General features: G+C 64.3%; 1 protein-coding gene across 1 annotated transcript in view; it reads right to left on the reverse strand.

Annotated features, from left to right (window-relative positions):
* The window catches only part of SND1 (staphylococcal nuclease and tudor domain containing 1), a 100,039-nt gene that overhangs the window by 48,753 nt on the left and 35,539 nt on the right, over positions 1-15,747 (reverse strand). Inside the window, 1 exon segment of the mRNA XM_068670200.1 lies at positions 10,771-10,860. Coding sequence (XP_068526301.1) covers positions 10,771-10,860 — 90 coding nt within the window.

A 15,747-nucleotide genomic window follows, 5' to 3' on the forward strand; every position in this document is an offset into this window, starting at 1 on the left:
GCGCTGTGCTGTGCTGCGTCGTGTTGCATTGTGCAGCATCACACCGCATTACGATGCATTGCATGGTGCTGTGTCGCATTGCACTGTGCTGCGTTGCATCATGCAGCATCATCCTGCACTGCGCCATGTTGCATTGTGTTGTGCTGCATTGCGTCGCACCATGCAGCATTGCGCTGCACTGCTGCATTGCATGGTGCTGTGCTACATTGCATGGTGCTGTGCACTGCACCGTGTTGCACAGTGCGTCCTGTTGCGTTGCAAAGCGTCGCACTGCGCCGTGTCCCCTGCACAGCCGAGGCTCAGCGCGGTGACAAAGCTGGCACGTGCCCCGCCTGCGTGATGCCAGCACAGCTGCAGCTGACAAGTTGCAAAAGGCAAACCTCCCTCCCCCGGAGCAACAACAAGCTCGCCACGAGCTTCCTACGCGTCCAGCACGAAGGGGCTCGGACCTGCCCCTGTCCCACTGACCCCCCCAGTGCCCCCCAGCACAACCACAGCACAAGGGCACACGCGAGGCCCCGGGGCTGTGGCGTGCAATGGGGACCTGCACCTTGCTGGGCTGATGCTGCAGCACCAACTCTGCCCGGAGCAAGCACCAGGAGCAGCAGCAGCAGCAGCAGCAGCAGCGTGCCAGCAGCTGGAGCTGGCTGCCAACCAGGAATTAAAATTGTCAGGTAATTAGCACCTGGCTCCTGCCTGCCTGCAGCCCCGAGCAGAGCTGCTACAGGGACGCTTCTCCTTGCGATGCCGTGGGGACAATGGCCAGAAGCACCGAGCTTGTGCCACCCTGACACCCCCAGCCCCAGCTCAAAGCTGTTTCATGGCCAAGCCCTGGGTGCTGCTGCATCTCTGCTGCTTCCCCATCCAGCTCCTGTCCCCCCTCGTGTCCCCAGCAAGGACGGGGCAGTCCCTGCTGTGCCAGCCTCCGTGCCACCCCATGGCACCCACTGGCAGCAGCTTCCAGCTGGGGCTGCAGGAGGAAAGGGCTTGATGCTGGCACGGGGCAGGGCAAAGCCTCACACCAGGGACAGCACGATGCTGCTGTGCAAGCTGCAGCTGCAGGCAGGGTGCTGCAGCGGGCTGGGGCTCCTCCTGCACCCCCAGACCCAGCTGGGCACCTCCTGCACCCCAGACCCGGCTGGGCATCTCCTGGGTGTACCTGCAAACCCCAAACTGGGCACCTCCTGCACCCCCAGACCCAGCTGGGCACCTCCTGCACCCCCAGATCTGGCTGGACATCTCCTATGTGTACCTGCAAACCCCAAACTGGGCACCTCCTGCACCCCCAGACCCATCTGGTTGCATCCTGCACCCCCAGACCCAGCTGGGCACCTCCTGCACCCCCAGATCTGGCTGGGCATCTCCTGTGTATACCTGCAAACCCCAAACCAGGCTCCTCCTGCACCCCCAGACCCAGCTGGGCATCTCCTGTGTGTACCTGCAAGCCCCAATCCGGGCTCCTCCTGCACCCCCAGACCCAGCTGGGCACCTCCTGCACCCCTAGATCTGGCTGGGCATCTCCTGTGTGTACCTGCAAACCCCAAACTGGGCACCTCCTGCACCCCAGACCCATCTGGTTGCATCCTGCACCCCAGACCCAGCTGGGCACCTCCTGCACCCCCAGACCCAGCTGGGCACCTCCTGCACCCCAGACCCAGCTGGGCATCTCTTGTATGTACCTGCAAACCCCAAACTGGGCTCCTCCTGCACCCCCAGACCCAGCTGGGCACCTCCTGCACCCCCAGATCTGGCTGGGCATCTCCTGTGTGTACCTGTAAACCCCAAACCGGGCACCTCCTGCACCCCCAGACCCATCTGGTTGCATCCTGCACCCCAGACCCAGCTGGGCACCTCCTGCACCCCCAGACCCAGCTGGGCATCTCCTGTGTGCACCTGCAAACCCCAAACCAGGCTGCTCCTGCACCCCAGACCCAGCTGGTTGCATCCTGCACCCCCAGACCCAGCTGGGCACCTCCTGCACCCCCAGATCTGGCTGGGCATCTCCTGTGTGTACCTGCAAACCCCAAACCGGACACCTCCTGCACCCCCAGACCCAGCTGGGCATCTCCTGCACCCCCAGACCCAGCTGGGCATCTCCTGCACCCCCAGATCTGGCTGGGCATCTCCTGTGTGTACCTGCAAACCCCAAACTGGGCACTTTTTGCACCCCCAGACCCATCTGGTTGCATCCTGCACCCCAGACCCAGCTGGGCACCTCCTGCACCCCCAGATCTGGCTGGGCATCTCCTGTGTATACCTGCAAACCCCAAACCAGGCTCCTCCTGCACCCCCAGACCCAGCTGGGCATCTCCTGTACCTGTAAACCCCAAACCAGGCACCTCCTGCACCCCCAGATCTGGCTGGGCATCTCCTGTGTGTACCTGCAAACCCCAAACCGGACACCTCCTGCACCCCCAGACCCAGCTGGTTGCATCCTGCACCCCAGACCCAGCTGGGCACCTCCTGCACCCCAGACCCAGCTGGGCACCTCCTGCACCCCCAGACCCAGCTGGGCACCTCCTGCACCCCCAGATGCAGCAGGGCACCTCCTGCACCCCCAGACCCAGCTGGGGTGGGATGTGGGATGCTCAGTCCAGACCATTGGCACGGCGAGGCTCAGACCTTTGGCACGGCAATGCTTGGCCCATCAGCACGGTGACGTTTGGCCCATCAGCACAGCAATTCTTGTCCCGTCAGCAGGGCGATGCTGCGCCCATCAGCACGGTGTCTGGCTCTGCTCGGTTCCCCCCCCGTGCCCGCGGGGCCCCACCAAGCTCGTGTCCCCCCCCCGGAGCCGGTGTCGATGGCGGCGGTCTATCGGCGGGTTTCCAAGGTCAGCTGCAGTCAGTGTGAATTAAATCACTCCGGCAGCTCTCCTCCCTGGAGGAGATCCAGCCCCGGGAAGAACGGCACTACAGAGACCACGCGGCGCGGCTCAATGTCACCCACCCCTGTCCCCTGCCACCACCGGGGGCTGCGGCCACCCCGATGGCGAGACCCCCGCCCATCCCGGCACCACAGTGAGGGGAGAGGGTGGCTGAGCTGACCCCAGCCCTAAAACTCGCCACCAACTTGTGTGGGAGGGTGTCCAGGGGGGGCTTAAACCCAGAGCAGGAGGAGCAGAGGTGCCCAGGGTGCCAAGCACCGTGTCGCCTGCATGCCACCACTGCCACGTGGGACCCAGCACGGGGTCCCTGTGATGTGCGGGCGTTTTGGGCCCACCCCTGCCATGTGCATCCCCTGCTGTGCCCCAAATGCCCACACGTGGGACCCCTGAGGTCCTGTCCCCATGATTTGGGACCAAACTGATCCCCTTGGGCATGGGGTCCCCCTGGGGATGTCACCAACACGGCACGGAGCCCACCCTGCCCCTCCAAACGTGGGCACCGCCACCGCAGCCATGCGCACAGCCCTGTCCCTGTGCCACCCTTCCCAGCACCAGGAGGTGCCACTTTGGGGAGCTCGGGCACCGATTTTCCCCATTTGGCTTTTCCTTTTCAGTGCTCTGCAGCTGCTGGGCTGCTCCAAGGCAGCTCGCGTGGGTCCCTGCCCCTCGGTCACTGCAGTTTGGGGACAGGGGGACATCTGTGGGGGGGGACCTGGTGCCCTCTGCCTGCTCCTGGCACCTGCCCTGGCACTGGGATTGGGGCCATCACAGCCTCGCAGCATCCCACAGAGCGGGGCTGCCCCAGGAGGCTGCGTTTTTGGGGAAAGCAGCAGCACGGATGCCACGGAGAGGCACCGGCACGCCGCGGATGTGCCAAGGGCCAGGTCCTGGAGCAGCTGGGTACCAGCACGTGCTGCTGGTGGAGTAAGGGAGGAAAGAAAAAAACGGGGCTGGGCAGCAGGTCGGATGTGCCCCAGCACACAGGCAAGGTCTGCAGCCCTGCTCCAGCTCTTCCAGCTTCCCAAAGCTCCTCGCCAGCCCCCTCCACCTCTCCGCGTGGGATCCTCCCATCACGAAGGCGTGCGCAGAGCCCACTGCGCCCAGATTTCATTTGGGGAAAGCCCCAAGCCCCACACCACAGAGCCCCCCCCCAGCCTGCAGAAGCGCAGCCGTTGCCAAAAGCAGCCTGCAGCAGCTCGGGGGCTTTGCCGAGGGGTTTTTGTGCTCCCTCCTGCCCGGGTTGCAGCTCCAAGCAGCCGAGCTGAGCCGAGCGGCGCCGGCAGCCCCGGGACACAACTGACCTTGCTACGGCAGCGCCCGCCCGAGCTGGGAAAAACCAGGGCTGCAGCCTGCAAATGGAAGTGCCCGGCAGAGCCATTTGAGGAAGCGTCTGAAGGAAGAAAAGGGAGGCAGAGAGAGGAAATGGCCCCAAATTTCTGGTCACCGCGCCGCCGGGAGCACGCGCGGCCCCGCGCTGGCTCTCTTCGCCTGCCCCTGTTATCACGGAGCCGCTGCAGCACCAGGCACTCAGCACTCCGCCAGCCTTCTCCCCCTGCTCATCTGCATCTGCACACAGTGTTTATTCCAAGTAAAACACAGGAGGGAGAAGATTCCTCCCCAGTTGGGCACTGGGGAGCAGCCAGCTCTCCAGAAGGCTTTGAACAGCAGAACCCCCCCAGCTCCACGTGCTCGGAAGCAGCAGCGATGGTGCCGCACCGCCGGCAGGCTCCGGAGCTGGTGCCCACACCCTGGCACAGTTATTGGCACGGGGTTGTGCCTGGTGGCTCGCATGGCACAACGTGCCCAGGAGGAAACGTTTTCCCCTCCCAACCCCATTCTGTTGTTCCCAGCGGTGAGCCCAGCTCCAGGTCTGTCTGCAGGACGCTGGCACGCTTGTGCACAAAGTGCTGCTCGTGGTAAGCCCCAAAGGAGCACCCCGGGAGCAGCCGGGTGCCTCTGACCCCAAGCAGAAGGAGGATGCCTGGAAAACCTGCAGGGAAACCCGCAGCCGCTGCTTTCCAGGTACGCTGGGGTCTCCAGCCCCGGCTCACGGGCTGCCGCGGCGGAGAAGAGTTTAATCAGCTCACTGTCAGCCTTGCCTTTTGATGAGGCTCCAGCCCTGAGCCGCATCGCTAACAAATCCTGAGGCATTAAAAATAATCTGGGGCTTTGCAGATAACCAGGCACAGGCACGTGGCGGGAGGGCGAGGGGAGGCCACCCTCGCGCCACCTTTACCCGGGCAGAAAGATGCCCGAGATGCCAGGGCTCTGGGCGCGCACCCGCTTTATGTGGTCCCCAGTGGGGATGCCCGGAGCCCTGGCGCACTGCAGAGTCCCACATCCCCGTGGCTGCAGCATTTTGGGCACCCAAGGGTGCTGGGCACCCCGTGGAGAGCCACCCCTCTGCTCCCCTCCGTAGTGCGGGACTGAATCGCTCCCTCGCTCAGGGCGTATTTGTCACCGAGTTATCTCGTGCCATCTCTCCCCCCTGTCCACATGATTAATCCCCCCGAGCTAATTAGAGGAAAAGGCCAAGAGCGCTCATTCAGACTCTATCCAATTGCCTGTGTGGCGGCGTAATTAACACAAGCTGCTTAACGGGGTGCGCGCCCGGCGCTGCGATCGATCGCTGGGCAGCACTCGGCGCGCGGGGAGCCTGCCCCCGCTCGCTGACACGGATTTATTCCCCGGAGAGAGAGCCAGCTCCGAGCCAAATCCATATCGTGGCACAGCAGCCAAACGCCCGCCGGCCGTGGCAGCTGATTTATCTCAACCCACGGGGCAAATTCCACCGAGCCGGGTCACTCGGGGAGCTCAGTGCCGGTGTCCCCCGGTGGGGTGATGGAGCGGCGAGCGGCGTCCCCTTTTGGAGAGGGCACGGGGATGCGGTGATGCTGAGCATCAGGACGGGCAGAGAGACGGCGCTCGGGGGCCTGGGGGGACGCGGCCGCGTCCCCCCAGGCCCCCGAGCGCCGTCTCTCTGCCCAGGCAAGGTTTGGGATCAGGCCAAGCCGAGCACAGCGAGAGCGAAAGAGGTCTGTTAGGGAAGCGATGCGCCATGACCAGCGGCGCTTTCCAAAACTTCCTGCTGCTCTGATGAAAGGGAGGGAGAGAAAATAGATGAGATTCGCTCTCTCCTCTCTCCTCTCCAACCCCCCCCCCACTCCCCGCCCGCCCGGGCCCTGGGAATTCAAATGTGGTTACCAGCAGCCCTGCTCCGCTCCTAACGTGATAAGTGCTCCCCGAAACGCAAAGCAAACAGGCTCAGAGCGCAGGAAGCGGCCGCGGCCACGGCAATATTTCTTCGCCTTCTCCCTCCCTCCAGTGCTTTCTTCGCAGGGAGGGGGGGAATTATTTCTGGAAGCTATTGCCGCGGTTTTATTTTTACTGCAGGGGCCCGGGGAAAAGCTATTGCTCTGCCCCTGCGCTTCTGCAGGGCCGGCAGCGCCGTGCCACGGCACGGGGACGCAGCGCCGCGGGGGGATGCGGCGGCTGGAGGGCGATGCTGGGCTCCAGCAGCCGGGGAACGAGGTGCCACAGGGCCAAAAAGGTGATGGGAAAGGGGGCTCCAGGAGCAAAGGTGGGAAAGGGGCTCCAGGAGAAAAGGTGGGAAAGGGGCTCCAGGAGCAAAGCCTCTCCGCACCCCTGTGTGCGCAGCCCCGCAGCCGGCTGTGCCGGCTGGACCCGCAGTCATCCCCAGGATCCCAAAGGGGTCCCCAAGCCCCTGCTCGCCCCAAATGCGCACACACAGCCCCCAAATCAGCCACGGCACAGCCCAGGCGCTGCTCTGGGTTCCCTTTTGCCCACCCAGAGCCCGAGGCAGGCACCGCTGCAACGCGTCGCTGCTGGGGAGAAGGGGGCACCCCAAGGAGCCGGGGGCTGGACACGGTGGAGGAGCAGGAAGCAGCAGAGGGGCACCGAGGCGCTCAGCCCCAGCCCATTTCACCTGCTCGGACGTGGAGATGCCCCCACAATGCCCCCACAGCCCGGGGAGGAGAGGGGAAGCACGGCGGAGCCACCACGCTGCCCGCGCTCGGCGCTGCCAGGAATAATCCCAGCGGCGTCAAACAGCGAGGCATTAATTTGCTTCCCACCAGCGTGCCAAAGCCCACTGATGGAACAGGGTTTGGGAAACACCCTCTGCGGGGTCCCCCCTGCCTGGCAGCACGGCGCGGGGGGGCCGGCAGGGCTGTCCCCGCTCTGGGGACAGGCTCTGTGGCACGGCCAGGCACCTGCGGCTGCGTCCCCCGGCCACCGAGGGGTCCCAGCACCCCACACTGGTGGCTTTGGGGCTTCCGACCCCAAAACCAGCCCCTGCTGCCTTCCCATCGCTGCACCTTCCCCACTCCAAGGCTGAGGGTGCAGGGGGATGCGGGGGGGGTTGCTGTCACCCCCCTCTACCTTCAGGTGCTCGAGCAAACCTTGGGGTCCCCGGAGCCGGGTGGCCGCTGCCTGTCCCCGTGGGGAAGCGCAAGGCACAAAGGAATGGGGAGCTGCTGGTGCCCAGCTCTGGGGGTGAACTGGGGGTGAAATGAGTAGCACCGGCCGAGCCATGGGATCTACTGGGGGCTGAGGGAGATGGATGGGGGCTGTGGGGCCAGCAGGGCAAGTGGGAAGGATCTGGCACGGCCGCCCTCGCCAGCTGGGATCAGAGCGGCGGCAGCAGGACCCGGTGAGGCTGGGGATGCTGCTGCTGCTCCCACCCGGCAGGAGGAAGAGGAGGGAGAGGAGGAGGATGTCAGACCACGAACAGAAGCAGATACAGGGAGGGGGACAGGCAAAGGTTGGCCACAGACACCCACTCTGCCGGGAAGGGGTCCCAGAGGCACGGGTGTCCCCTCGGGTTTGGCTAACAGCAGCCTGTCCCCAGCTCTGGGACAGAGAGGGGACCCTGCAGGCTGCCTGAAGCCACCCAGGAGCGAAGCCCTGCCTGATTCCAGTGGCTCCAGGCAGCCCTGGCCCTGCACCAATTCCTCCCCAGCCCCAAAATGTGCGGGCAGGGAAGGGAACCTCGTGGGGGTGCGCAGGGACCGCGCTGCGGGACGGAGAGCAGGGGACGGTGACAGCGGCTGTGAGCGGTCACCCGGTGGGGGGTCTGGGTGACCAGGGTGCTACTCGCTGTGGGATGGGGTACGTTGGGGTGGGATGGGGTGGAGGGGGGACAGGGGACACCTGGCTCTGCAATTCCTACAGCGCAGCTCCCTCTAGTGTCACAGCCACCCTCCGGACCTGCCACCGCGCAGGGACAGCACCCAGGAGGCAAGGTCACCGCTGCGCAAGGACGGCACCACTGGGGAGGGTCCCCAGGGCCGGCGGGGAGGGTCCCCAGGGCCGTGCAGGGGCAGCAGCCACCAGGAGGGTCCCCAGAGTGCAGGGACAGCACCCACAGGGGGGACAAACCCCTGTCCCCTGTCCCGCAGGCAGCCCGGGGCCAAGCCCTGCGCCTCACTGCTCGCGGCTGAGGCGGCGGCTGGTGAAGCACCGGCAGCCAGCCCGAAAGCTCCTCCTGGCCTAATTATTCCTAATATCCAATTCATCAGCCTCGCAGGGGATGATCGCGCTCCTCTGGAGCTGCTGCCAGCACCGATCCTGCCCAGGGTTTGTCACGCTGCCACGCCGGGCCAGGGGAACAGCAGGCACCAGGAGGGCGGGCGGCTGCTCCCTGCCACGGCGGAGCACGGAGAGCCCCATCCCCATGTCCCCGTCCCCATCCCCGTGCCCCATGAGGGGTGGCAGGGAGTTCGGGGGGGCACAGCGTGTGCTCAGCCCCCAGGGCCAAGCTGGGGTGGGTGCTTGGGGGGTTTGGGGGGTGAGGACCATGCGCACGTGGCTTCGGGGTGGCAGGGCTCCCTGGGCTCTCCGCCACAAGCGCACGCAGCGCGGCGCCAGCCCACCCCGTTTGATCTCCCCGGCAGGAGACAGCTCTCCGAAATCGCTAATTCCCTGCCGGGGTGGGGTTTAAAAAGTATATTAAAAAAGGGGGTGGGCAAGGAGGAATTTTGCCGCAAAGATTGCTGCTGACAGCCAGCCGCGAGAAGGCAAGGGCGCGCCACCGCATGCGGGGCTGTCACTTCAGATCAGAACGCACCGCCAACCTCGAGGGGCTGTTTTGATCATTAACGGAAAGGATTTTTTTTCCTCGCTTTCCTCAATCAAATTAATCTGAAGTGAAAAACGTGGAGCTGACAAAGGAAATATCTCTAAAGCAAACCAGGCAACATCAAAGGCAACGGGGCGCCCGGCTCCCAGGGCTGCCGCAACGCCGCGCCGCAAGGTGATCGGGGGCTTTTTACGGGGGAGCCTGCCCCCACCCGCAGCCAAGCGGCTTTCTGCTGCTATTTCGGGGGGTCACTGGCTCTGGACCAGCCTCTTCGGGAACCGCTGGCACTTGGCAGCTCTCCTGCCTCGCTCGTTGTGCTGCTGAAAGCCGTCCAAGCGCAGCAGGAGGAGCGAGGCTGCGCCGCCGCCTGCCTCCCTTGGGACCGATCCTGCGCCCACCCCTGCGGGCACGGCGCCCGGAGGAACCCCGTGCTGGTGGCTGGGAGGAAGGCAGGACCCTCCTCCTCCTCCTCCTCCTCCTTCTTCTCCTCCTCCTCCTCATTCTCCTCCTTCCCAGCACTGCCAGGACACGGCCGTGCCCTTCGGCACGTGGCTCGCAAGCCGAATTTGGGAGAAAAACCACGGCTCTGAGCAGCAGCCAAGCAGGGCAGGGTGGGGGAGCCCTGACCCGGTGCTGCCAGGGACACAATCTTCTTCCACCCCAGCTGAACCGGGACACGGCACCGGCCTGGCACGGCAGCAGGAAGGGGCTGGAGCTTGGCACGGTGCTCGGCTGTGCCGGCACGGCGCTCTGCGACCTCCCTGCAGCCAGCACCGCCGCCTTGCCCTGCACAGCAAGCACCCAGCCCTGCTCCTCCCGGGCTCTGGGCACGCTGGAGCCTCCCCCAGCCATCGGAGCACCCACAGGTGCCCAAACGAGGGGTGCGCGGTGCCTTCAACCAGCCTGCACAGGGGTCGTGCTGGGGCAGCCAGGGCGCAGCCGCCCCCTCCCCAGCAGCACCCTGCTTTTAGCCCATGGATGGGGGGCTCGTGCTCCCCCGAGCTGCCCACCTGCAACCACGGCTCCTGCCCCTCATCCAGGGGCATCCCACAGCCGTGCTCCTCCCCGAGGGCACGAGGCTGCTGCCTGCAGGGGCTCAAAAGCCCCCAGTTGGGCAGGAAGGTGCAAGCACTGCTGCTGCTGCTGCTCCAGGTGCTGGCACGAGGCTGTTTCCATTTCAGAGACCTGAGCTCTCTTCACAAGCCCCAGCAACATCCTCGCAGCCGCTTTCGAGCACGGCAAGTGACAGACTTCCCATTATAAAAGTCTCGCAAGCTGCTATTTTTTTTTTTTTTTTTTTTAATATATAAACAGGGCTCTGAAATGGAAAGATGCAATTAGGCATGGAAATAGTCCTCAATGAGCAGCAGTGAGCAGCCTCGCTATGAAGGAAATTGATTTTATTTGACCATTTTATGAGCGTTTGAAAATTGCATCCTGAGCATGTGCTTCAGTAGTTAAGTGCACATTATATTCTTCATTCCCCCGAACTGCTCTAAACCAGCCTCGAAAAATATGCCAGGGAAACAAAGGAAAAGATGAAATCCTGCAGGTACGCAGCCCTCCTGGATAACCAGAACACGCCACGGCACCAGGGAGGGAGCAGGGCTGAGGCATGAGGATGCTCCAGCTTTGGGTGCCCCCGGCAATTTGTTGCATGGAGCCGATCCTGCTGACCCCAGAACCACGGCACCGACCCCCCCTGGCCAACCGGGGCCCCCCAGGACCACCCGCACCGAGGGTGGGTGAGGACCTCGCCGCCGGCCCCAGCCCCTCTCCGTACCTTCTTCCCGATGAGCTTCTTGCGCAGGAACTCCCGGGCCTCGAACATGTAGGGGATGTCGTAGAGGGGCCTCAGCTTCCTGTTCTTGTCCTGCAAGAGGGGCAGAAAGGGGCACAGAGGTCATGGGGAGCTCCCCAAATCCCCCCGTGGAGCTGGAGCATCGCGGTGCGCTCCCCTACCCAAATAGACCCCCAGCACCCATGGGTGCTTCGGGAGGGCGCAGACAGCAGGGGGGGGCTCACACTGACCGAGTGGGGCACGCCAAGCACAGGGCTACCAAAAGCCCCTCAGCCCTGATCCAGGCACCTCGAGCACCCCAAAACCCAGCACACCCCAAACGCCACACACAGCCGCAGCCCCTTCCCCTGCTCGCCACCTCCTCCTGCCTAGGAGAGGGGAACACGAAACGAGGAGAGCTCGGTAATTAACAAAGCTGGCAAGCTGGGTGCACGGCCTCTGCTCACGCAGGTTCCTGCACAAAAGTTGCTCATTAGAGGAGCTCGTTACTGGCCGTGATTAATAGCACTTGCGGGATGAGACGCCAAGGGAAGGGATGCGGAGGGGTGAGGGAGGTGCAACGCACCCAAAACCTGCTGGAGGGGGCTCAAAGGACGGCACGCGGCTGCTTTTGGGTCAGTTTTTAGGTTCACCCTGGGATTTCCAAGCCCCCAGACTTGCACCACACCTGCCCCATGGCAGAAAAATCCGCGGTGCCAGCAGTTCCCCGAGGGCTGCGGGTCCCTCCTGCCCCCAGCACCGCGAGCACCCAAGGTGGGCACCTGGAGAGGGCGAGGGTGGGCGCACGGTGACGTCCCTGCGCGTCCCCAACAACTCAGATCTGGGGACTGATGAGCTCCTGGACCAGATACGGTGCCCCCAGACCCACTGCCCTAAGGGGCTTGTCCCCCCCAGGCTGTGCCACCACCATTCTTTTAAAGAACTCGCTTTAAAAGCCAACGTGCTGCTGGGCTCCATCTCCGGAGGGCCGCGGTGGCAGCTCCCCCTCGGGAGCTTCCCTGCTCATGTCTGTGATTGTGGACGAGCTCTGCGACTCTGATTTTGGACAAACTGCTCGTCTCTGTGATTTCGGACACTTTGTGCTTTGCTGCACAGGCTCCAGGCGCGGCGAGAGCTCGCAGGCACAAAATGTGCCACTGATTTTCATGATCCTCATGTAAAAGGGGCTCTCCTTGGGGACTGCCGAAATGCGCCTTCAGCCTGAGACCTCAGCCAGCTCAACACAACACCCACGACAGAGGCTCCGAGTCTACGGCGCTTTCCCCAGGGATTTCAGCAGCAGTGGGAACATTGGAAGGCTTGGAGGAGAGCTGCAGCACTCGCGGGTGCTCTCTCCTGCTCCAGAAGTTTTGCAATTACAGCAAAAACCCCAAAACCACCACTCCTCACCACTCACACTGCCACGGGAGCTGGCGGGGACCGTGCGCCGTGCCAGCGTTTGGTGCAGCCCCGAGGAGCTGCCCACGGCTGCAGCAGGTGGAGGAGCCCCGAGCTGAGCACCAAGTTTGCACCGCAGCCAAAGGAAGAGCCTCTGGGGGGCTGCTCTCGCTCGGATGGGCGCGATGAGAGGACTGGAGACGAGGCAGAGATTCAGCAGCAGCTGAAAGCGAGGGATGTTGGTGCCGGGAACGTCGCCCACCGCCCAGCATTGCAGCACGAGGCGAGGAGCAGCACCCTGGTGCTGGAGGCAGGCGCTGCTCCCACCTGCACAGTGCCACCGAGCCCTGCTGCTGCGCCCGGGGAGCACCCAGCACCCGCTCCCCACCCAGCACCACCGTCCCGAGGCTCGACAGGACTCCTGGACCCGACACCAGCACCACAGAGGCTGGGTTGGCTGCCACCAGCTCGAGGATGATCACAGCCACGCTGCCAGGAGTAGAGCAGCCCCCAGCTGGTGGCTCCAAATGTCCCCACTGCTGCCTGCGCCGCTGCCAGGTGGCCCTCGGCACGGAGCCGGAGCCAGCACCAGTGCCAGCACCCCAGGGTGGGCTCCTGCTGGGCATGGAAACCCACAACCGGCTCTTGGCAGGGTCTCATCCCTTAAAAGAAGAGCTCCCTGCAGCGTGATGAGGACCCATGAGGCAGGGCAAAGGGAGGAGCTGGGTGCTGCTACGTGGTGGCCCCGGTAAACCCATACAGCAGTTGTCCCCAGTTGTCCCCGTGCCCGCAGGTGACACCGTGCCCAGGTTCTGTTCGTGGCACAGCCAGAGCTCAGCCATGGCACAGAGCTGGGGGGTGCACACCGCAGGGCATGGGGGCTACAAACTGCTGCCCTCCCTCGATGGACCCTCACTGGAGCACGGTCAGGCTGCAAATCCATCGGCCCCCAGCTCTGCTGCCCCTTGCCCCACGCCTGCTGCTCCTGCCTCTGCCCCTCGGTGCCTGGATAGCAAAAACCCATCCTGACGGCGGCGCTGGGACCCCGTCCTGTGCCCGCAGCAGCCCGGGGCAGAGCCAGCACGGCGCAGCCTCGGTGCCCAGCCAGGGGAAGCAAAGGGAGGAGAAAATGGAAAGGACCGAGATAAGGCAGAAGCAGCAGGAAATGAAGGAAATGAATCAGATGGGAGAGGGAGCAGGCGAACAAAGCCACGGCGGCGATTTCGCTCCACGTTCTCCCGTAATGAATGAGGCTTTGATAGAGTTGATGATCTCCCAGGCACCGCTCGCAGGCTGCTCGCTGGACCTGCTCCCTCCCCGTGCCGCTCAGCGCAGCCACGGCTGCTGGAGACGTGGGATCCTGCGAGGGCATCCCACAGACAGCAGCAGCGGTGCCAAACCCATCCCGCAGGACACCCCTGCTCCACGCAGAGGCTGAAAACCCCTTTGCAGGTGCAGCGAGGACAGGACCTGCACCTCGCAGGGCACGGGGTCAGCAGAGACAGGATTTCTTCCCAAAAGGAGCTCTGATGCCTGCTTGGGGGAGGCCGGCACGGACCCGTGATGTAGGACGCTGCACCACGGCCCAGGGGGGCTTTTGGTGCGCTCAGCAGCTTTTCCAGCACAGTGGGGGCTTTTTCCTCACCCCCATCTGTACAAAGCCAGGTGAGGGCACGGGCATCGTAAGGCCACGTTGCTGGAGAGGCTGGCAGGAGGAAAAATCAGGCACCCTGCACGGAGAGCACGGCCCCTGCCACGAGGAGTGCTGGCACCGCCGGCACCGAGCCCCGAGCGCAGCACGCAGCGGCAGGATGCGTTATTCACACCGCTCCCCTCCCCGGGGACGGAGGCGTTTCCACCACTTGCCTGGTGCCAGAAAAAATTCCCAGCCCCGTGCCAGAGCTGGAGTGGAGCCGCGTGATGAATCCCACGGCGCTCGCAGCGGGGTCTGCGCGGAGCTGCCGCCGTGTCCCCCCCCCACCTCTCCAAACAGCCCCCGGGCATCCCCGGCAGCACAAAGCCGACCTCGTCCCCTCGCAGCGGGGCCGGGCTGCTCCCCGCCGGGCAGCAGGGCTGACTGATTCCTCATTTCACAGCCCAGAAGGCAGCAGCAGCCATCGCCCTGCTGAAAAATCACCGCGTGGGGACGGGGACACAGCTCCAGGGGACGGGGAGCCGCACGGGGATGCTGCAGGGACGCTGCTCCGCCGTGCCTCCCACCCGCATCCCGGCACAGCGGGAGAGCTCGAGGGCTTGTCTCAGTCCTGAGAGACACCAAGGGGCACCCAGGGACACCAAGGGACACCCAGGGACACCAAGGGGCACCCAGGGACAGCGAGGGGCAGCGAGGAGCCGTGCGCCCGCACAGCCGCGGCCGCTCACAGGCGGTGAGGAGCGCGCAGGAGCTGCTGCCGACCTCCCCCTCCACCCCTTCCCAATTACATCCTAACAAACGCGGCGCAAAGCAAAGCCAGCTTCCATTTACTGATTGCTGCCTGCTGCCAAATATCGATTCTTTTTCAAGCGGAGCCGTGGCCCAGACGGAGCCGTGTGCTGCCCACAGAATAAAGGGCCGGCTGCGGCGGCGTGCGGCGCCCCGTGCCTCTCTGGGAGCTGGTGACTTGAAGCATCTCGTGGGACATGCCTGCTGCACGGCACAAGAGAGCCACCAGTGCAGCCAAAATCCCAGGGCAGCTGCTCAGGGGCAGTGGCTTTGCAGGGCTCAGGAGAGCCCTGGGAGCGCTGCATGCCCCAGGGGTCACCTCCCTGCTCTCCGTTCCCCTAAGTGGAAAGGAGTCAGGAACCCCGAGGTGGGGAGGAGCCGGATCCAAGCCCCCACACACCCAAACCCACCCTCTCCTCCCTGCAAAGCCAGCGGCTCCCTGGCTCCATCCAAGCAGCTCCAGGACATCCACCTTGGAGGCTCCTGGGTGGCCCAGGGCACGTTTGGCTCTGCGCACGGGCGGCTGCCATCCACGCGCCTCTGCAGAATAGGATGGCAAAGGGGATGTGGGCAGTGGGTCGTGATGGGATGTGGGGGTCGTGATGCACAGGGACGCCAGCAGAGCCATGCAGAAAGCTGCCAGCAGCAGGACGTGCACCGCGGGCCGCTCCTGAACTCCAGCAAGGTCACAGCGAAGCCTCAAAGCAAATAACACTGCTCTGGCTCCTATCTGCTGCTTTGCACAGGCAAAGCCCTGTGCAAACACCAATTAATCCTCACTAACGAACTCCAAATTTATTGCTTGTTTAAGTGTCTATCTGGCACAGGCTGTTAAGTTCCTAATCCCGTCCAAGACGGGCGTTTGGGAAGGGGAGGAGCGAGGACGGGGCTGTCGGGAGCGAGCAGCGAAGCCTGGCACAGCCCCGGCAGCGCCTGGCCCACAGCGCAGTGCCGCGGGGGCTCGGCCCGCCAGCTCCGATTAAAATCAGCCACGAAGTGACCTGATGCCAGCTCCACAGCCTCCGCATGAGGAGGGCTCGGGAGTCACCAGCAAAAACGCCTGAGCTCTGCTTGTGGGGAGGTGACAGCTTGGGATCCCGGGGGTTGCGCCCTCCAGCCCGCCCGGAGCGTGGCCGGCG

The sequence above is a fragment of the Anas acuta genome, chromosome 1 (genome assembly GCF_963932015.1).
Source record: "Anas acuta chromosome 1, bAnaAcu1.1, whole genome shotgun sequence".
NCBI lineage: Eukaryota > Metazoa > Chordata > Aves > Anseriformes > Anatidae > Anas > Anas acuta.